Source organism: Equus asinus, chromosome 25 (genome assembly GCF_041296235.1).
Source record: "Equus asinus isolate D_3611 breed Donkey chromosome 25, EquAss-T2T_v2, whole genome shotgun sequence".
In the NCBI taxonomy this organism is placed as follows: Eukaryota; Metazoa; Chordata; class Mammalia; order Perissodactyla; family Equidae; genus Equus; species Equus asinus.
Window position 1 is genome coordinate 54,172,470 of NC_091814.1, and position 23,017 is coordinate 54,195,486.

The following is a 23,017-nucleotide window of genomic DNA, read 5'->3' on the forward strand; positions in this document are numbered from 1 at the left end:
GTCCACAGGTATGCAAAGACGGGTGGTGGTGTTCATCAAGAGGATACCCATCCACCTATTGGAGCCCATCTTGACCCCAACAAAATAAGCAGGGGCCAAGACTGAGCTCCTTTGAAAACTTAGAGGAAATGGAAAAATATACAGAAAAACACATCAATTAACAAAAATAACTCAAGAAAAAATAAGAAACCCAAATAACCAGGGAATTGAATTGGAAAATTTAAAAAACCTATTCTCTTCTCTGCCAGAGCAGGCTCAGATGGTTTCATGGGGAGTTTTCTTAGATTCAGAGAATAGAAAAAGTGGGAAAACTCCCCAACTCACTTTAACGATGCAATGTTTATACCCGACAAGAACAGTACTCAGAAGTTTTAGATTAACACTACTTATGACCATAGACGCAAAAATCCTAAACAAAATATTATCAAATCATATACAGCAGTGTATTTTAAAAATGCATCAGAGTCAAGGAGGATTTACCCCAAGAGTGGTTTAACTTCAGAAAAATATCTGTCAGTGCAATTCACCACACCAAAAAAGCAAAGGAGAAAAACTATAAAATCCCCTCGATAGATGCAAAAACACATTTATATATTCAATGATAATTCATGGTAAAACTTTCAGCAAATTAGGAATTAAGGGTATCCTTCCAAGGGTACAGCAGATCATACTTACTGGTGAAATGTGACAAGGAGTGCCATGAAAGCCAAGTGCAAGGCAAAGATGCCCACTATCAGCATTGCTGCTCCACAGCGTAATGAGCGGTCTGGCCTTGAGCTGTCCAGCATGGTTGCTACTAGCCACAGGTGGTTTTTTAAATTTAATTAAAATTCTGTTCCTGACTCTTACTAGCCATATTTCAAGTGCTAAATAGTCATATATGGCTACCGTATTGGACAATTCAGCTATAAAACATTTCCATCATTGTAGAAAGTTTTATTGGATAATATTGCTAGTCGGTCAATATTTTTTAAAAAACCAGAAAATGGAATGAAGCCTAAGGACTGGAAAGAAAAAAACATTTCCCCTATCTGCAGATAATATGATTGTCTACATAGAATATGTAAGAAAATATGCAGATAAACTATGAGAATTAATGAGTTCAGCAATGATGCTATACACAAGATCAGCAGAATTACAATAGCGATCACATATAGACTTTTACTACATGTCTGACACTGTGCCAAGGACTTCTCATATATTCTTACATGTTACAATTTCATTCTTACAACAACCAATAGGTAAGTACTATTATTGTGCTATCTTGCAGATGTGGAAAGTGAGACAGAGTGATTAAGTAACTTGCCCAGAGTCAATAGCTAGAATAGGAAAAGTCAAGATTCAAACCTCAGGCAGACCAGCTCTAGAGCTTGCACTTGAACACTATGCTATTTTGCCTCCACTGCATTCCAGCACACCAACAAAACAAATTAGGTAACATAATAGGGGGAAAAAGCAACAGACAACAAAGATGTCTTTACAAGAGCATCAAAATTTTTAAAAGAAATTAGGCATAAAGCTAACAAAAGATATGCAAGACTGAGCTCCTTACTTTGTAGGAAGTCCTGGCTCGCAGCAGACTTCTTGTTTCTGACAAGGGTAGAGAGTGGACTCAGGACCCCAGCAGGTGGATAGGATGCTCCGTTTGGTACAATTGCAGCTATAACTTCAGGCAGCAAATCACCTCCTGGACTTCAAACAATGAGCCTGGCCAAATCTTCTAAAATTCACTTATCAAGTTCCTTCCTTGGGGTCAGGCTTTTCAGGACAACAGCAGACAGCAAGTTATCTTTCTGGATCACCACTTGTGGCTTTCCCTCCTTCCAGAAAGTCTCCATCCAGCATAGTCTCCCTATGTCATTAGCAACTCCAGTGACAGCGCATCAGTTTGGAATCTCCACCTGCCCTGAGTGTCAAAGATCTCTCCAATGCTTGAGCCCTACACTACACAAAAATATTTTTAGCACCTTGGAGAAGCTCTTATCCACATTCCGAGTAGTGGCCAAAGGCTTCAGCAAGTTTTCCAAATTTCCGTTTGGCTAGCTGCTTACAGAGGTTTGCAAGGTATGCAGTTTAATAACTCGTGTTTTGAAAAGTTTAAAAAATGGCCCCAGAAGTACCTCTGATATTAATCCCAGGACTAACTTCATCCTTAATAGGAGCTCTTTAAGCCACTTGCTTTGTCTCATTACAGCCTGTCTGCAGTGTTCTTACCACCACCATAGAACCAAAGGGGTCTTTGCTGTCAGGTTCCCAGAGTGAGAAGAGGAAACAAAATGAAGATTCCCTTCAAGGCACAGAAATATCCTGGGGAGGCCTAAGGGGCTGTGCCCATGGTTGGATGCCCCTTCCCGTCCTCAGAAGCTAATTGGTGGTCCAGCTCTGCCCCGTATTCTGTCTTCTTAGCGGAATAGTAATCTCTTCTCTACCTCTCTTCTCGGTTGATTGTCCTAATTCTAAATCTTGCTTTAGTTGTAACATTACTTAGACTTTTACTCATATTCCTCTAACTGGGGAAAAGAAAATTGTTATAGGATAATGTAAAAAGCAGATTTTAAAAAACTAGACAAAGCTAATATTCGTAGAGTTATTTACATTTTATATGTACAAGTATCGTCCAGTTGACTGGCTTCTAATGATCTTCATCTACGTTACAGATCATGCCTCTTCTATTCCTTAAATGTTTGTTCCTCTATTCTCAGACTCACTAACTCCAGGAAAAGTGCTTTGATCAAGTTAATTAGTCACGATAGTGTGAAGACACACTGTAAAAACAGTGTACACCTTTCAGTATTCTTAGGGCTGCTTACGTGTCTTTCATGCACTAGAATTCCTAGATGCCTTCCATTTCTCAGAGTCTAGAACTTTAATCTCCAAGAGCTTCTGAGAAGGGAAAGGGAAACTACAGGATCTCCTGCAGTACTGTTATGGACTGACTGCTTCCATCCCCCCAAAATGTGTAGGTTGAAGCCCTAACCCCCAATGTGGCTGTATTTGAAGATGGGGCCTCTAAGGAAGTAATTAAGGTTAAAGGAGGTCATAAGGGTGGGGCCCTGATCCAATAGGATTAGTGTCCTTACAAGCAGAGACACCAGAGAGGGCTTGCTCTCCCTCCCAACACCCACTGAGGAAAGGCCAGGTGAGGCTATAGAGATAGCGGCCTTCTACAAGGCAGGAAGAGCGCCCTCAACAGAAACCAAATTTGCTGGCACCTTAATCACGGACTTCTAGCTTCAGAAGTGTTAGAAAATAAATTTCTGTTGTTTAAGCCACGTGTTGTGTGATACTTTGTTACGGCAGCCTGAGCAAACCAAGTGTAGTCGGTCCTCTGTGTCTGTGGGTTTCCAGTCCCCAGGGATGGAGGGCACACTGTATTCAGTGTACTGCGCCATCTTCTAGGAGGGACTTAGCACCCGTGGATTTTGGTATCTGTGGGGGTTCCTGGAATCAGTCTCCCTCCGGTACGGAGGGACGATTGTACCTTATAGCTTCAGAGAGTTTTAAGCTTGGGCCCATGTATAGAATTGTTTCAATAAAACCGTTTTAAATGTAATCCTATGTAGTCTATGCATTTAGAAACATTCTTCTGAGAACGGTTGCAAAGGCTTCACCAGACTGCCAACAAGGTCCGCAGCCCAAAAAAGAGATTAAGAACCTCTTTACCTCCTTCTGGCAGACAGGAAATGAAATATATGTGGTGTCAGGGTGACATGCCTCTCCAATTGTTTTCAATTGTCTTAATTTCAATAAATTTTAGTAGGATCTAACCCATTCTAGTCTATAACCTTTAACTACATTAAAATCTGTAGATCAACATAGATATAGATGAGGAAGAATGTTACATAGAATTTTCTGAAATATTTAATTCTAGCAGACATCCATGTTGATTGCGGGGCCACTATACACCACAGTATAACCACATATGTATCTACTACATGCATAGGCACCACATGTGTGTACTGTCTGTACCACAGCATACCATATAATAAGTACTACACATTACAGGGAACATTATCGTGGTAATGCAACCGGGCAACTAAAAATATTATCAATATTTTAAAGCTAAACTGTAAGAATCCTTCCAGCTGAGTAGAGCTGCTGATGTCTGAAGTGGAAACGACCCATGTTTGCTGACGGTGCTTAGAGAAGAAGGCCAATGGTCAGCGCTAACGAGCGGGCTAAGAAAGCCAACCAACAGAGATTTCTGTTGTTCTAGGCACCAGCCAGGGGAAAGGAGGAGTCAGTGGTTTATAAATATGTCTAAAGAACCTCAATATCTTATCTTGAAGAAAGAACAGTAATAATAACATAATCTCCAGGGCTGAGACATCTCCCAACTCCACCAACATCCAATCCTACTGCCAAATCAACCAGTGCCTCAGAAAATACAGACTTGGGGATAACTAAGCAAGCAGAGCCCAAGCTTTCATGGATATGTAAGTAAATAGCTATGAAATGACATTTTTTGGGGTGCTTTCCTTTGTATTGTATCCATATTATATTTATAAGTTATATAACTATATATCAAAAGAAGTTACATAAAAACAGGCAATATATAAATAATACAATCAATCTTCAACTGTTCATCCTAATGAAATGGGAGAAAGATATGGATAATGGAGATAATGGAAACTCATTTTACATTGTTATATATTATTCTATCTTATTATATTGTTCCCAATATCCTAGTAAGTTAACTTTTCTAGTTACTCTCAAAGTAGCCTGCAGTTGGGGAAAAGAAAATTGCTATAGGATAATCCAAAAAATAGATTTAAAAAAACTAGATTAAACTAACATTTGCAGAATTCTTTACATTTTCTAAACCACTTTTACACACATTCTCTGAAGCCATTTAACAGTCATCTGTCTGTGGTATGCATTGTACAAGCATTGCCATACCTAAAAGAAGATTTAGAATTGGTTTCTTTAAAATAAACTACCAAATTGCAAATGGTTTTGGTATTCATTTCCGTTCAGTACATTGTTTGGTCAGATGTCTGTTTGTGTATGTTATATTGTCTAACACTACAGTTTAAAATGGACCTTTAACTGAAAAACTATACTGAAATTATGCTAATCGGTGCACAAAGTGATGAGAGAGACAGGAATGTTTAAATGAGCTAGAGGTATAAAGGTATGGGTGTTGTCGAGCATGGATTCAAAGCGGCAGAGTCATATTTTTCTTAGAGGACAGGTAGTGATAGAGATGGGAAGGAGGGACTGTTGTGGAAGATATACCCAAACATCTGTGCCCTTCTCTAATCCTGTGAATTGGCCCCTTCACATGTTCTTATGTATGTCTGTGATTGCAAAAAATGTAGGGAGCCACCCATAGGTCTCAAAACCGCAGACAGGAGATTTGCGTCAAGGGACTGAGTCATGTGGTTTGTGATAGAAAGTCAAGTAAGTAGAATGGAGAGAGCGTTCTAAGGGGTGATGGGGATAGGCCAGGGTGTGTGCAAGGGGGACAGGCAGGCTGAGTCCAGGTCACAGGAAAATCTGAGCGCCAGCGTAGGGTCTGGAATTTGTTCTGCGGGCAGTGGGGAACCGTGGCAAGCTTAAGTGGACAACTACTTTTAAACAGCCAGAATCGAGTCTCTGGGGTTTTATGACACAGATAGGGAACTTTACCTGCCTTGTTCATCTTTGTATCCCCAGCAGGCAAAAGAGTGCCAGGCACATAGTAGGAGCTCACTGTATATTTGCTGAGTAAATGAAGAAGCTTGAAGGGCCTCTGTGGAAAAATTACAGAAGATTTAAAAGTCATTTATTTTAGGTCTTTGGGAGGAAACTTGACAATGTTCACCAAGACTCTCATAAATATTCCTGTCATTTAAATCAGTAATTCTATTTGTGGGACTCTATCCTCAAGTCATAATCCTAAATGAGGAAAAGTTTTATGCATGAAGCGTATTACAGTACAGCTTTTAATAGAGAAAAAATCAGTCTAACAATTGAGAAACGGGTTATTGTGTATATTCTATCTGTGGGGTATGTAATATGCTGTCATTAAAATTATGATTATAAAGACAAAGTAACACCAGAGGAAAATATTTATATTATTATGTTAAATAAAAAAATGCAAAGCCACCAAGATGCACAATGTCGAGTATGATTACAAACCATGGGGGCGGCGGGGGGTGCGGTGGGGGGGGGGGTGCCGTGGCGCGGGAGAAATCTCTCAGGTGTTTGTCTGGAGGTGGCAGAACACTTCTCCTTTCTTCTCTCTTTATCCTTCTATGTATTTTCCCCACTTTTCATCATTACCTTACTCCTTCGGCAAATATTTCCTGCGAGCCCACCAGGCGCCAGGCACTGCTCTAGGAACGGGGGAAATAGGAGTGAATACAACACGAACCTGCCCTCGTGGGACTTACATTTCAGTTGAAAAAGCAGAAAATTAACAAGATAAATCAATTAAGTGGTATATTAGGTGATTAGTGATCGGCGAAAACTAAGTCACCGAAAGAGAGTACACCGGGCTGCGTTGACTTTCTGACCCGGGGGAAGACGCGCGTGCGGGGAAAGGACGCCGCGCCACCTCGGCCGGGCACGCGCCCGCCGGCAGGCGCCGCTGCAGCAGGGCGGGCGGGCGGGCGGGTTTGGGGTGCGCGCGGGCGGGCGGCGAGAGGTGGGTCACGTGACGCGAGGGGCGGGAGGAGGAGGCCGCAGAAAACACCGACTCGGGCGGCGCACTTTCTCTTCGGAGAGGCGGGCGGAGCCGAAAACCCAACGAGCGCCTCCGGAGCGGTCGGGGGCGGGGCAGACGGAGCGGACGCAGCCTCCCCGGCCTAGGCCCTCGCCGGGTTGGCTCTTGGGTTGTGGGTCGCTGTGGCCGGGCGTCTGCGGTCTGGTCGGGCCGGGCCGGGAGCAATGGCGACCTTTGTGAGCGAGCTGGAGGCGGCCAAGAAGAACCTGAGCGAGGCCCTGGGGGACAACGTGAAGCAGTAAGAGCCGTGCGCGCAGCCCGCGGGCCCCCGCGCGGCGCCCCCCGGCCCGGGGCCGTCCCCGCCGCCCCGAGGCCTGTGCAGCCCCGCGCGGCGGGCGGCGGGCCCCGGGCGTCTCCGGCCTCCCCGGCGCTCGGGACCCCGCGGGCGCCGTCGCCCAGACTCTCGGCCCCGTGCGGGCGGGAGAAGCGCGCCTCACGCCCGCGGGCCTGTTGAGCGGGGCGGCGCCGGCGGGGTGCGCGGGACGCCAGAGGCCCGCGGGGGGCCGGGAGACCCCGGCCCGCGCCCGGAGGCCGGAGGGCTTCCCGGAGGCGGAGGCATTTGGGCTCGGGGGGCCGTGTGGGCACTGTCGGTGGGCGCGGTGAGGGCCGTTTCGGAAGGCAGACGGCCCCCGGGAAAATGAGCGTGGGCGCCGCCGCCGCCGCGGGAGCAGGGTGGTCGCGGTGGCGGACGCGTGTTGAGCGCCCTTCAGCGCTCTGATCCCCGGAGAGAGACGTGGGGGCGCGGTCGTGCCCGTTTGCCGGGCGAGGAGCGCGAGCGGGGGCGCAGGCGGGGCGGCTGCTGGCGGGCCGAGTGGGAAGTCGGTCGTGCGGCCGGGGCCGAGGCCAGGTCGTGGGAGGAAACGTCCGAGAGGCCGGGACGGGGCTGCAGGTTTCACCACGTTAATGTTATTACAGTTTATTTTCCGCAGCTGCAGGACGCGAGTTGCAAACGTTGAACGTCGTGGCGCCTGTGCCGTCGCTGCCGGGCGGCCTCCGTGTCCCCGCCGGCGCGCGCGCTCGGGTGCCCGCCGTCCCCAGCTCCCCCTCCCGAGGCGGCCCCGGCGCTTGGCTGCGACTCGACTGAAGCGGTGCACCGGGACGCCCCGCGCGAGGCCGCGAGCTGTCCTCGCTGGGAAACTGGGGGGGCGGGCTTGGCGGTCTGCTCTCGTCCTGGCGCGGGGTGCGCTTCCTGTGCGACCCCCGCGGCCCGCGTGGAGGAGCGCAAAGCGGCGTGCGCTCCCTGAGCGTTCATACTATGAACGTGATTCAGGCTTCTGCACACGCTGGAGTTAGAATCTAACCTGATCTACTATTTTGGTGTAATTATTTCTTTATAAACATTTCTTGGCGCCCAGAGATAAAATGTTCTACCGAAAGTTATGTTTTGATCACGTTTACTGTCAGTCTGTTTCTTTGCTTATTTAATTAAAAATTCTTAATTGTTTTGTAGGTAAAATTGACAGCTTTCACCTGCGTTGATTCCTATAGCTTGTTACTTTTGTAATACTGGCGGCGAAGTTTATGTGTTTTCGAAGCGCAGTAGCCTTTTCACTCAGTAGGATCTGCGATGCTGACCGTTATTTGAAAGTGAATGTTTGCATACTGCGGTCACTCGAAAGGACCTGGCTTGTGTGTATAATTGAGTGTCTATCTGTGGTGGTGACCTCCGTGGCCCCACACTCCTCACACAGGTTTCGGGGTTGCCAGATTTGGTCTTCAATGCGCGAGGCTGGCTGTGGGCTGTGCTGGAATACAGATGGTGAGGCTAGGGTGGGGGCACCTGTGGCCTGAATCTCCGCTGACAGCACAGCCCAGAGCCGCCTTGTGCCAGGACAGTTCGGGGTCCAGTGTCGCTCGGTGTTTTCCCAATCCCTCCTTGTCTTTTTCCCCTTCTGCTCCTTACAAGGTGCCTGTTGGTTGAACAGCCCGTAGTACTGCTGTGCAGTAGTTTCTCATATTTCCTGCAAGGGTGCTTTGCTTTGTACAAGCTAACCGTTCAAACGTTGTCCTTGGTGGCAGGTAAAACATGTACCGTGTATAAGGAACTCCGATGTGAGTTGTTTTCTTTTTATCCAGTGGTCCGAATGTCCTTTCTCTCAGGCTGTGTGCCCACATCAGCTTCTAGAAAGACATGGGCTTTGCTAGCTCGCTCACTTGGTATAGTACCCAGTAGAGTGTCACGTTCAAATAGGTGCTTAATCTTTTGATACTCGGTTGTATGTTATTTTCCTCCAGGTATCTCCAGTGCTTCCTAGTCTGACCCATTTATGCTCGTCACCCGTCATCCGCACCTTCATAGAGGCTGACTGGCTTTGTTTTTGGTGTTGTTAGGACGACGCTCATTTGTCCATGGGTGGGCAGCGAGTTAACAGGGGCCAGGATTGGGAGCAAGTTGTCTGCCTCTTGCTGGCCGGTGCTGGCTCTTTGGGCTGGAAGGTTTGCCGCTGGAGACAGACAGCGTCTGGCTGGCAGAGCTTCCTGGCGGAGCCTTGTCTTGGTTCTGGAACAAGTTCGCGCACTCCAGTGTGGATGCATTTGCATCTTTCTTGTAAGATGGTGACACAGGGATTTTCAGTAATGGGCTTCTTCTCATGTTATTTTCCTCTTTTGTTAGATAGAATGGGAAGGGAGAAGACTTTGGTTTCTGTGGAGCTTTATTTGATTAATAAATGTTCAGAATTATTCCTGCACCTAAAAAAAAAAAGAGCATTTACATGTCCACTGTTGGGACGTTATTGACTAATGAGTGTGTGACTAGCGGGTGAAAAGTGGTGCCAAGCTCTAGAACTAACATGTTTTGCTGTTGAGTGAAGCGAGTCTTGGGCGACGTGAAGACCGTTAAAGCTGTAGGTTTTCTCCTGAAAAACAAATGCAGGTGAACCCACAGCTTCACATGCAGTTACATACAGGTGTAGCCTGTCCATACAGAGATGCATACTAAGATGACGTGAAGCTAACGTGTGTGCGTGGGAAGCCCTGCCGTTGGTGCGACCAGGCAGTGAGAGCGTCTAACCAGCTCGTTTAGGGATGTCTGTGTTTATTCTGTCAGGAACTCAGATGAGCACTAGAAAGTAGCTAACGGGAATTGAAAGTGATGTAGGATGTGTACTGAGTAATTTTTAATCTAGTTCTGTGAACAAGGAGCAGCTGCCTTAGACATCAAAACAAGAGGTGTGGATGTGAAAAATCATGTATTTTATTCCTATTTCAAATAATGTTGTTAAGGTATAAAAGATTGAATCTTTTTTTCCCTACCAAATAACTAGTAATTTTTATGATTAGTGTTTGGCGTTCACTTTAAAAACCACTAAATTTCTCATCTCCACAGGTATTTTCTTTGTGGTGAGGTGTTTTAGAAACCCATTACTTCAGCCAGTTAGATTAAAACTTGAGGGGCCGGCCCGGTGGCGCAGTGGTTAAGTGTGCAAGTGCCCAGGGTTTGCTGGTTCGGATCCGAGTGCAGACGTGGCACCGGTTGGCAAGCCATGCTGTGGTAGGCATCCCACATATAAAGTAGAGGAAGACGGGCACGGATGTTAGCTCAGGGCCAGTCTTCCTCAGCAAAAAGAGGAGGATTGGCAGCAGATGTTAGCTCAGGACTAATCTTCCTCAAAAAAAACCCCCAAAAAAACCTTGAGGTCATTTGAAAGGAAAGAGGTCACTCAGAATCAGTATTAATGACCACTCCCCAACCCATAAAACACATACATATTTTAAAATATACATCTTTTTTTATTGAGATATAATTGATCTATAAAATATGAATTTCAGGTGTACATGTAATGATTCAATATTTGTATATATTGCAAAATAATCAACACAATAAGTCTAGTTAACATCCGTCACCACACATAGTTAAAAAATTTTTCTTGTGATGAGAACTTGTGAGATCTACTTGCTTAGCAGCTTTCAAATGTGCAATACAGTATTATTAACTGTAGTTAATAATACTTTTAGAATATAAACTTTAAATGTGGGATTCCGGAGAGGGGTCTTTTAGGAAGGCAACCCTGAGGAAGGAAAGGGGCAGCCGTGGCTCACTGAGGTGAATCCCATTCTGTGACTCCCTGTCAGTCCCTTTTAGGAAGGACTTGGCTTCCTTTTCCTCCTGTTGGTGTGTCAGTTTGCCGGGCTGCCGTGACGGAGCCCCACAGACTGGGTGGCCTGAACGGCAGAAGTTGACTTTCCCACAGTCGGGAGGTGGCAGTCTGACATGGAGCTGCCGGTCTCTCCCCCTGGACTGCAGGTGCCCGTTGTCTGGGGTGTCTCTCCCTCCCTCTGTGTGTCCTCATCTCTTCTTGTAAGGGTACCAGTCACACTGGCCTAGGGCCCACCCTAACCACTCCATTTTAACTTAATTTACCCCGTTAAAGGCCCTGTCTCCAAATATAGTCACATTCTAAGGTGCTGGGGTTAGGGCTTCACCAGATGACTTTTGGAGGGGACACGGTTCAGCCCCTAACACCAGGGAATGCAAAATGTCCTTCCCCGGGAGTTGGAGCCGGTGAGGTGACTGCGGGGAAGAAGCAGGACCTGTGGATCTGAATACTGCTTCTCCCTCTGCAGATACTGGGCTAACCTCAAGCTGTGGTTCAAGCAGAAGATCAGCAAAGAGGAGTTCGACCTGGAAGCTCATAGACTTCTCACGCAGGATAATGGTAAAACAGTTATCTGGGGAGTTGTTTCACTGTTCTGAAGTTTTCCTGCATTTGCAATGAGTTAGAATCTTTTCCACTTAAAAAAATAAAATTTTGGTTTTAGTGGTGTGTAAGGTCATTTTAATAATGTGAATATTTAAAATTAAGTGTAAACAATGGCAGAGTAGGGGAATATCCAAAATCCTTAAAAGCTAGACTAAAATAATGGTTTCCTTTTGTTGTATTTTGTATTTGACATGTGACAACCTTCCCTTTTTCAGTCCATTCTCACAATGACTTCCTCCTGGCTATCCTCACGCGTTGTCAGATTTTGGTGTCTACACCAGGTAAGGGGTTGGAAATACTTGCAGGGACGCGGTCAGCAAGGCCATGGGGCACTGCTGTGTCGCTAGAGTTCTTTATAGAACCTTGTAAGGCGGGTGATGTCCCTCTCCTTGCGCTGACCTTTGGGCCTTACTCCCCCGCAGCTGGACGTGGGTCAGGGGAGTCCGTGGGAAGTGAGGAAGCAGGTGGCCTCGGGGAAGCAGCAGCTGCGGGCAGTGCCCGGGCTGCGGGTGCGGAGAGGCTGCGGTGGGTGGGGGGAGAGGGGGCCATGGCGCATGGAGAGCTGGTGCTCTCACTGCCTTCTGAAGTGAGGCGGAGGCGCTGGAGGGTTGGAGAGAGGGCCTTGGAGACTGGCGGTGGTGGGAGGGCGGGAAGCTGCATCTGCCGCTGCCACCTACACGGGTGTCAGAAACACCGATGCCTCTGCCCCTAATTTATTGGAGTTTAAGTGGCACAAGTAACCTCTTTCAACCATCTTATTGTAATCAGTTAGTCAAAAATAAATACATTAAAAATTTGCCTCATGATAAAACTTATCCTGAGCTCTTGTGAAAAACTTGGATTTGTCAGTACTTTCTGCTGTAGATTAAATTGAATTTTTTTGTCTTTAAAAGGCCTGTAGTGATTCTGATGGTCCTTTAGAAGCCCATGTGTATCTAGAAATGACAATCTTCCTCAAGCAAAAAGAGGAAGATTGGCAACAGATGTGACCTCAGGGCCAGTCTTCCTCACACACAGAGAGAAATGGCTGGTATTTTGTATCATCCCTCTCTGCCAACCTCTGTTGTGTGATGAAGAAGTCAGACAGGATCTCCCAGAGCGCCACTCCTCCGCGCTCATAACAGTTGTTGGTGTAAAGAGGAGTGAACAGAGCCATGCTTCTGGAGCCGGGTGCTGGAGAACGGTTGCCTCCCTTACCCTCTGCAGGCCCCTCACCGCACCGTCTCACACCGTGTCAGAGCTCTGATGCTCTGCTAATTTAGATAGAAGGGCACTTCAGGCAGTCAGTCCTAAAGATAATCTACTTCATTGTGTGAAATGTAGTGGGATTGGAAAAGCCACCATTGTGAGGACCAGATCTTACTTTTTAGGTAGATCTGTTCTAAAGTGCCACACACACAAAGGTAAGTGGAATGACCAGAAATCAAAACTCTGGTTGATAGGCGTCAAGACGCTTGGGTTCAGGTTTAGGTTTTGCAACCAGCTTAGATAGTGTGGTTAATTATTGCATGTTCTTAGCTTTCACATGTATAAAATAGAAGCATTAATATCTACCTGTCGGGTTATAAAAAGCAGATCGAGAATATCTGAACAAGTACTTTTAAAAATAAAAAAATGCCAAACAAAAGGAAGCAGTATTAGTAAGTGTAGGTGGCTGATTTTAATTAAATAAACCCTTTGATATTCTTGAATGGGTGTTACTGATTATTTTAAAGTAAATGAAGAAAGATTTGGAATTTGAGAGGTTATTTCTCCATCAAACACCCTAAATATATTTCCTCATAATGAAATTAATACTTGCTGGCAACAAAGAGGTGATTTCTTTTAAAAGTAAAATGTAGAAATATAGTTCTTTGCCCTCATAGTAATTGTGGGTGATTTGTTTTCTATTTTTCTAAGCTAGGCAGGAAAGATGATCTTAATAATATTGTTTATTGAGTAACTGCAATGCGCTAGGCACTTTACCTGCATATCTTTAATCCTCACAGCTACTCTTCAGGGTAGGTATTATTAGCCTCTTTTTATAGATTAGGAAACAAACTTCAGAGAAAAGAAAACAAAAGAAAAGAAAAACTACCCGGAGGCCCTGTGGAACTGGCGGGTGGACGTGTTGAATCCTAGCAGACATCAGCTGCTGCCGGAAAGCTGTCCTCGTTGTCAGTCCTCACTGCGCTTGGCTTCCTCACCCCGAGGATGGGGCCACACGACAGGTGTCACCTGACGCCAGTTCCATTTGTCAGGCATAGGTTTCTTTGGGACGTCATCTAAGATTGGCTGACCTTATCAAGTGAGATGTGGGTGCGCCAAAGACACTTAAAGTGACAGAAAAGGGCCATGACTTCCCAAACAGTTCTTTTTTTTTTTTCACGATTGGCACCTGAGCTACCATCTCTTCCCAACCTTCTTTTTTTTTTTCCTTCTTTTCCTCAAAGCCCCCCAGTACATAGTTGTAGGTCCCTCTGGCTCTGCTATGTGGGATGCTGCCTCAGCGTGGCCTGTTGAGAGGTGCCATGTCCACACCCAGGATCCGGACCGGTGAAACCCTGGGCCCCTGAAGCAGAGCACACGAACTTAACCACTCGGCCATGGGGCTGGTCCCCCAAGCAGTTTTTTTAAACTGAGGAAGTTGGAGTATTTTTTTCCAAAGCTTTAAAAATTCATCCTTCCAAAAACATCACAATGGAAATGCTTCTGCCAGGAGGATGGGTGATTTCTTTTTCTATCTTAAGTTGTGGGGGGTTATTTTTTTCAAGTGTGCTGTAATGAGCTTGTATTACTTTGATTTTTTTCTTTAATACTAAACCGTATATGTTCATGATTAAAAAAAGAGTACAGAAGGTCTTATAACAAGGGCTTCCTCCTACCCCAGACATGTTCTCCAAGACAACTACTTTGTTTTTTGCTCTTCTGGTGGGACCTCCAGAGCTTCCCTCATAGTATACTTAATTCTCCTTTTGGGTTGACTGGTTTTAGACATCTGTCTCATCGTCTCATTGCCCTGTGTTTTGTGAGTTTATCTTTCAGCCTTTTTGTCCAGTGCATTCTTTAAGCAATTTATGGCCGCCTCTTTCTCTTTTATGGGTATACATCTTCTCAGACTTCTCTGAGGATGCCAGTTAAAAATTTTTCGAAGTCCTTTGTGTTGCCTGAATTCTTTATCTCTAGGACGTCTATTTTTTGTTTGTTTAGCTTGGTATTTTTGTCATTTTACAGATTATTGTCAAATGTCTGATGATCGCATTTAAGAATGAAGCTCTGAATCGCCTGGAGATTTGCTTTATAGTGAGCTGTCAGGAGGCCAGCCCTAATGACTGGGATTCCTCAAGTGCTGGCTTGCAGAGAGCTGTGCGCTAGGGGGCCGGCTACCTTAGTAAATCCCAGAAATTTTGTTCTGTTTCACTAGTTGAGAGTCCTCCAGTCTCTCTCCACCCTCCCCCGTGTATGGGAGTGAGCAGAGCTTGCTTCGTGGCCCAAGGACTCAGGAGGGCCCCCCACTGGGTTTAGTGCTCTGCTGTGGTTGTCTTGAAATTCTCAATTTTTGAACAAGGCACCTTGCATTTTTGTTTTTGCTGAGCTCAGTCCTGGGGATGAAGAACCAGGTTTGTGTGGATGACTTGAATATAGACCTTCCATTAAGCTTGTTTTTTGCTTTACTGATCCCTCCTGGTTTCATCTCTAAATCCAGATTCCTTGTGGATTTCTAACAGGCAGGTTGACCCGCTTCCACCTCAGTTACCAGCCTTGCCTGGCCAGGTTACGCCTTCCATGTGTCTGCTTTGTAAGGCAGCACCTTTTTTGCCCATCCTTGAAATTTGTTGAGATCTCATCTTGTCTGTCACTCATGTGATTTGAGAGAATTTATAGTTTTGTTTAGAGAAGTAGAAAGAGAAAGTCTGAATTTAAGCATTTATTGTCTATTTTCGTTACTTGAACATTTCATACATTTTTAGACCAAAATGAGAACAAACTTAGCAGTTATCAGTTGTCATTATTTTCTCTCATGATTATTATTTTTCTTTCTCATAGAGGGTGCTGGATCTCTGCCCTGGACAGGGGGTTCTGCAGCCAAACCTGGGAAACCGAAGGGAAAGAAAAAACTTTCTTCTGTTCGTCAGAAATTTGACGTAGGTTGTTCTTCGGTAGATATTGGTAACAAGTGATTTAAGTACTGGTGTGATGGAACTGGCTTTAGTTATTAAATGAATATTAAATTGTTGGTAGTGGAGTTGAAAAAAATGGGTCATGATTTGGGGGGGAACAAGATGTCACTGTGCTTGAAGTTGGTGAGAGTTTCAAAGCTTGTGAGTCCAGGTGTCTGAATTTTAGTTCTGGTTTCTTACTGCATACATATTAATGTTATCGTTAGTACCTAATGATTCTTCAGTGATTCAGAAACTGTGCCTGTGTTCTTTCTCCTCTTGACTATTTCTCTGGAATGAATAATGTTTCTCAGACTGAACAGACTTCTGTTCCAAGGGCCCAGGAGGCCTGGAGGCCTCTGGCGGGGTCCTGGTGATGCCTAGCTAGGCCCTGAGCCTTCTGGGGATCAGCAGAGAGTTTATGAAGGCATTTGGCTATAAAATTTGTAAACATTTTAGAATAACTTGCTTTTTCCAGTTCACATCTAGAGAACAAAGCTTCCCAAAGTATCCCTTTTCTGGATTTGACTGGGTATTGATAGCTTTGTTGAATACCATCAACAAACATTTATTTCTACCTTTGCTCTGTGTTTTATATTAATAATACTCAATCTGGAGGGCAACAGTATTTCCAGAGAGGCATACTTGGTTTAAAAAGGCATGTTTGATATAAAATAGAGTCTTATACTTGGAAAATGGAAAAACGAGTGTTGCTTTTATAATATGAACTTCAAATAGGGACAAGCCACATTTGCTACAAAATCTTGTATGTTGGGCTTAAGCAACAGCTACCAGGGGCTTATCTCCCACTGATGATGGACCATATAAATGGGCTGTCAGAATCTCCCAGAGGAAGGCTGAGGCTTTATGAGTGGAAAACGATTGAGAAAAACTCTTTCAAATAATTAGTATGACTGTGTCTTAGATTCCCTGTTGAGAATGTAAGTAGAAGATAATGGTAACCAAATAGTTAAATTATATAGCATTATCTTGGACTGTTTGTTATTAGATCTGTTAGATTGGTTAGCTAGGCTTTTTAGGGCTTAATTAAAGCTTTAATTACATATTTATACTTTCAGAACCTGCTTACTTACAAGTGTACTTAAAATGCTCTGGCTTATTTGAAAATAGTTTTATATCTTCTGTGATTGCCAAGGTATTAATTGAATAGAATAAACTGCTATGCCTACTACCATTATTCCCTTTAATTCATGTCTTCATTATGACCATGTAATGGGGGTGAATCTTTGGTATTTGTGCCTGAGTTACTTTTTTCTTTTTAACCTCTGTAATAGGGTTTTGATGGCATTAATTTGTGGCATCTCAAATCCAATACATTGGTTACTTTTTTTGGGTCTCATTACTTGCACTGTAATGAGTAATTTTGAAAAGTTTTCTTACCCATAGCATAGATTCCAGCCTCAAAATCCCCTCTCGGGAGCCCAGCAGTTTGTGGCAAAGGATCCTCAAGATGACGATGACTTGAAACTTTGTTCCCACACGATGATGCTTCCGACCCGGGGCCAGCTGGAAGGGAGGATGATAGTGACGGCGTACGAGCACGGGCTGGACAACGTCACCGAGGAGGCCGTCTCGGCTGTGGTCTATGCCGTGGAGGTTGGTTTGCTGGTGGCAGAAGTTTTACAGAATGGCTATGACGAGCTTGTGTGTGTTGTTCAAAGTTGGTACTGCAAGAAAAGAATCAAAGTGTCACTCTGATCTCGGAATTGTCATTGTTGAAGTTTTCCTCTGTGGGAGAAACACATCACAATCCAAACAGTTACCTTCAGCTAACAGACCAAGCTTTTCGAAAGGTTACTTAGGGCATAACACTTCTGCTTGATCTGATGTTTAATTTGTGAACAGGGGAACAGTTTTTAAGGAAAACAATGAGATTGAGAATCCTAGACATTAAAATCACATGGTTTTGTTGTGGTACGGCATTTGAAGAGCATTAGAATGGGCGTCTGAACAGTAGGATTCTTGTCTCAGCACACTCTTTCATCCATCGTTTTATTCATTTAGTTATCTGACAAAAAAATATACATTGAGATCTTTAGTGCACAGGTGCTGTCAGGTGACGTTGGGTAATTGCTTTCAATTCTCTGGGCTGCCGTTTCCTCGCCTGTCCCTCAAGATTATAATAGCTGCCTCATGAAGTTACAAACATGAGATGGAGTCTGTGTGGACGTTATGAATTGTGCCTTGCAGTCCTGCTGTGCGATGATCTGAGTGGTGTAACTGAAGCCCCGCTCGGCCTGGTCCTGGCTGCCCCGTCCGTACAGGGCTGGGACCCATTCTGCCTCTCTCCTCACCGTCTCCAGCACACGCTGATGTGCTTGGCTCTCATAAAGGTCAAGAGATGTTAAATACCTAGTTTTTGTTTATTTACTACATATCTGCTGTTTTCATGGCCTTTTGAGAGAGCCAGGGTTCTTTTCATGCAAGGACTTTAGAGGATTGGGCACTATGACCAATAAAGCCCAGACCCGGAAACTTTTTGTCCCATTTTAAACCAAGTTTCAAGGTAGTTTGCCTGTTTTAGGATTTATTTATTTTTGTACTTTTATTTAAAGCTATGTGAAAATCATTTGTGAGAGGAAGCAGCCAATTGAGAGAGAGAAAAACTTCTTTAATAAATTCCCTGTAGAGCAAGCCCATCTTAAATAGAATAAAATAAATAAATAAATAAATAAATAAATAAAATAAATAATAAAATAAATAAAAATAGTGCGTTTCCCTTTGTCCTCTACCCGCTGTGTGGGGTGGCTCTGTGGGTTTTTGGCAAAGATGCCTTTGGTTCCAGCACATGCTAGCCTGCCCCACATCTCCATCCACTAAATGCCAATAAACACTTTTTGGTCAATGGAAGGTTTATTATTTGCTTTTAAAGAGGAGTTCATGCTATTTTTTCTTTTCTTTTTTGTTTTTACAGAATCACCTTAAAGATATATTGACATCAGTTGTGTCAAGAAGGAAAGCCTATCGGTTACGTGATGGTCATTTTAAGTATGCCTTTGGTAGCAATGTGACCCCACAGCCATACCTGAAGAATAGCGTAGTAGCTTACAACAGCTTAATAGAAAGGTACCTGAAGATTCCTGTGATTTATATCCATCCTTTCTAGTTGTTACACTACTCTTCTGTAGTAGACTGCTATTAAGTAACTGCGTGTGGCGTTCTGTAGGTCTGAGGCAACTTTGAGAGCAGCAGAGTTTTATTTTCTGAAGTTGCATCCTCGCATGGTAACTCATGGATTATTTTGGGACTTCTTATCAGACGGGAAGTGGCTGCCGTGTGTGGTTTGACGAGTGCCCCCTGCGTCCTGAGGTGGAATAGAGTAGTTCCCTCGGGCAGTGCGTCCTGATGGGCAGTGCGTCCTGATGGACAGCAGTTGCCTGGAGGTGGAAGCGGGCCTGAGATTGTTGGGTCAGGGTTGGGTTTCTTGATGGTGGGGGAGGAGTGGTAGATGTTTCCCAGGTCCTCATCTGACTTTTGTATAGCTGTAGCTCAAGATAGTGGCCTGTGCTGGGCGTCACCCTGTTGTGCACATCTGGTCTCTCAGCTCCAATCTCTGGGCTCGCAGCATCCCTAATGTCCTGAGTCACCCCTTCATGAGATGACCTGGATACCTTCACCCATGTGTTGTCTGTTTTCACCCCTCCACCTCCCTCTCTCCCTCCCCCTCAAAAAAACTTAGTCCAAATTTTAAGCCTTTGGGAAAGGAAAAAACAATAATGTAATCTTCCTCGTGGTAGCTGGAGTGAGTGAGTGCTGGACTTGGTGTGTCTGGTCATCTGGTTAGTTAGGGAGAAGAGAGGTAAAGAGATGATAGGGCGATGCAGGTTCAGAGAGAAAAGTGTGGTGGGAAGGCTGGCAGGAGTGGTGATGGTGCAAGGTGGAGGTTGGGGACACTGGGAAGAGAGTTGGACAGAGCAGAGTGTTGAGGCCACGTGGAGGAGCTGTCCCAGGGCCTTTTTCATGGCTCTGAAGACCTTGACTCGGCTCCGAAGGCCCATCTTGAAGAGCACCGTCTTAAATTGGGTTCTCTATTTAGATTGCCATATGTGCAGATTTACTTTCTCAGTCTCATTCAGGCATATCTATGTGGGATTACTTGTTCTTCTTTGTAAGTCATTCCTCTCTAGAGAAACAAACCAAAAAAGGTGGCTCCTTGTAGTGGGTGAGTGCTGGGAGCAGTGTCTTTGACCCTGCCAGGCCTCCCGAGCCGCCCAGGCCTGCTGGGCCTGTCCCTGGGAGGAGGATGGCCTCCCTGTCGGCTGCATGTTTCTCAGAACAGGGCTGCCTTTGTCTGAGCCGAAACCCAGCTCCTGCCCCAGTGTGCTTCCTGCAAGCCGCCTCCTGGCTGTCATTTGCCCTCCCCCTTGTTCTTCAGTCACACAGGTTGTCTCCTACTGTGTTGTCATACATGGTTGCCTGACTTCCCAGCTGACATTGTGTGGGGTCCCGTTTTGCTAAATTGGCAAGATCTGGATTAATTTTCTCCACCCTCCATTTTTGCCTGTTGCTTCTTTTGTACTGTATCTTCTTTTCTTGCTTGTTATTTATTTATTTTTTTTAAGATTTTATTTTTTTTCCTTTTTCTCCCCAAAGTCCCCCAGTACATAGTTGTATATTCTTCGTTGTGCGTCCTTCTAGTTGTGGCATGTGGGACGACGCCTCAGCATGGCTTGATGAGCAGTGCCATGTCCGCGCCCAGGATTCGAACCACCGAAACACTGGGCCGCCTGCAGCGGAGCGCGTGAACTTAACCACTCGGCCACAGGGCCAGCCCCACTTGCATGTTATTTTTGATCCTCTTGTCTCCAGTACCGTTTACTTTCCTCTTGAAGTCAGTTGTTTTCAGTTTCATTTTCCGTTAAAGTCTATTTTTTCCCCCAACTATAAGCTCTTTAAGGGCAGGAAACAATTTTGGCTCAGTATCCTGAGCTTAGTAAATATTTTAACGTTGTGGAGGGAGGAAGGTAAATGTTACTCTTATATTTTCTTTCCAGCCTGACAAACGGGTGCCTTTAAAAATTAAAATTATAGACTATTCATGTATATACTAGCTAAAAAATAACTGGGTTTTTAATTCATATTATTTTTAATAAGATTTGTTCTAGCAACCCATTTCTGTTCTAGTTTTCACTTTTCGTCTTAGTTACTGGGACTATTTCTAAAATACTTTGTTTTCAGCCCTCCAGCCTTTTCTGCTCCCTGTGCTGGTCAGAATCCAGCGTCTCACCCGCCCCCTGACGATGCTGAGCAGCAGGCCGCACTCCTGCTAGCCTGCTCTGGGGACACGCTGCCTGCATCTTTGCCTCCAGTGAACATGTACGACCTTTTTGAAGCTTTGCAGGTAACTCTTGGCTCCTCGAAGTTTACCTAGATTTATGGATCGGTTCAAAGTGTCTTTAGTTCTGCAGACATACTCAGTAGCTTTCCCACTTCCTGTTTTTTTTTTTTTTCAGTTTTATTGTTTGTTATTAAAACCATTAGTACTAGCCTCATTTTTCAAATCCTGGGCGCAGGAATCCTTCCTAATTTACCTCCCCCATCCCCCACCTCCCCAATGAAAGAAAGAAAAGGAAAAATCCCCTTGTTGCCTTATTCCTATTTCAGAACCTTATTATTTCCTTGTCTTCTTGTTATCTGGTTTGGGATCCATTAGGTTCTGGCTTAAAGTTTATAGGTTTGTGTGTCTTTTGTGTGAGTGTTTTGTTGATATAAACCTTACTTTTATTTTATATGTTGGGAAAATAAGTATACTGAAGTCTAATTGGAGACTTGCTAATTTTGTAATCCCAGGTCCACAGGGAAGTCATTCCTACACACACTGTGTATGCTCTCAACATTGAGAGGGTCATCATGAAACTCTGGCACCCAAACCACGAGGAGCTGCAGCAAGACAAGGTCCACCGCCAGCGCTTGGCAGCCAAGGAGGGGCTTTTGCTCTGCTGAATTAGGATTTGAGGGGTGAGACCCTCTGCAAATTCAGTGATTATTGAGAATCGAATGTTCTTTGGGTCCACATTTCAAGACTGAAGTGTGCAGTGTGAATAGGACCTTTCCTATGGAAACGTGACACTGAGTATGTATTGTGTGGCTACTGTGAAGCCATTCATATCAGTTCGAATTTAATAATCTGTGTGTGTGTTTGTGTGTGTGTGTGTGTTTCCAGTTACGGGAGTTGGCACTGATGGGATTCTGTGCCTGGAATGGAGATGTTCAGGCATCTGAGGCTTAGTGTCCCATGGTCTGCGTGTGAGGGAGATGACATCCTAGAACAAAGAAGCTATTATAACGTAGTCCCCATGATCAGCAGGACATCTGTGTGTTCAGTGACTTCACATATTCTGTATCTGGCAAGTCTAAAATTTCTGCCTTTCTCCTCAAGAGCTGTGCTCTTGAATTTTGGTTGAAATAAACCTACAGTGTTAGAAATTAGATAGCTCCTTTAGTAACCAGTTTAATTTTTAACCAATACAGGTAGCTCTCTAAAAAGTCAGTACAACTCCATAGAAAATATGACTTAGAGATGCTGTGCTATTAGACAAAATGAAGTCCTTTGTGTGCATTAGGAACCCAAATCAAAACAAACAACCTTCTTGGATTGAGATTAATTAACCTTATGTCTTCTCATAACTCAAGCTTCTTTGATAGAGTTACTACATCTGAAGACTTTGGCAGGTTCATTTATTAATTACTCCTATAGAATATGTTTTATGAAGTCCATGTAAAAATATTGGATCTATACTTGGTAATTCCCCTATTCCCATGAAATATCATGTTTCTATCCTTTCAAATGATGAAGTGAAAATAATTTACATTTGACAGTGTTACTAATAACCGAGTTTGGTTTTTTTAGAGATGTTGCTTTTTACTCAAGAGATCATGTTCGTGGATCTATTAGAATGTACAGATGGGTTTGTGTAGGTCTAAATAATATATGTATAGATATGTATATGTGGTCTAATATCTGGATCTGTGTATTTGATTTTGTACTTTAAATGTGATAAATAAACCGTTTGGGACAAAACAGCTTGTTTATTGAAGTAAACCTCTTAAGGATACCGCCTTCTACAGAACTGTGAAAAGCCCTGCTTTATCTTAGCAGAGACTTCCCAAAAGAATGTACTAGATGAGATTTGTGATGTGTAGATTAAGACCAAAAAGAGAGAATAAACAGCTTAGTTTCAGTTCTTGGCACAAGTCTGAAAAGCCCTTTAGAGTTTTAGATGAGATAATATTCAACAATTTTTAGGGTTGGGGAGAATTTGAAGCACTATCTTAACTGAATGTAGTGGTTGTTTTGGACTATCCATCTGTCTGGGCCTTCGTGCTAAGTACGTGTTGCATTTCCTGCGTTCCACAGATGGCAAGGCAGCCAGGAGCCTCCTCTGTGCCCTGCTGCCCTTTGCAACAGCAGGTTCCACAGAAGTCCAAAGAGGAAAACTCCTCTC

The 23,017-nt window shown here is 44.4% G+C and overlaps 1 protein-coding gene across 1 annotated transcript; it reads left to right on the forward strand.

The window, feature by feature from the left end:
* The first annotated feature begins 6,656 nt into the window (after window positions 1-6,656).
* On the forward strand, window positions 6,657-22,593 carry TADA1 (transcriptional adaptor 1). The gene is made up of 8 exons (XM_044758102.2): window positions 6,657-6,947; window positions 11,276-11,367; window positions 11,628-11,693; window positions 15,439-15,536; window positions 16,959-17,168; window positions 18,487-18,638; window positions 20,751-20,913; window positions 21,363-22,593. The coding sequence occupies exons 1-8, from the start codon at window positions 6,874-6,876 to the stop codon at window positions 21,513-21,515; spliced, it is 1,008 nt and encodes a 335-aa protein (XP_044614037.1). The 5' UTR covers window positions 6,657-6,873; the 3' UTR covers window positions 21,516-22,593.
* The last annotated feature ends 424 nt before the right edge of the window (window positions 22,594-23,017 follow it).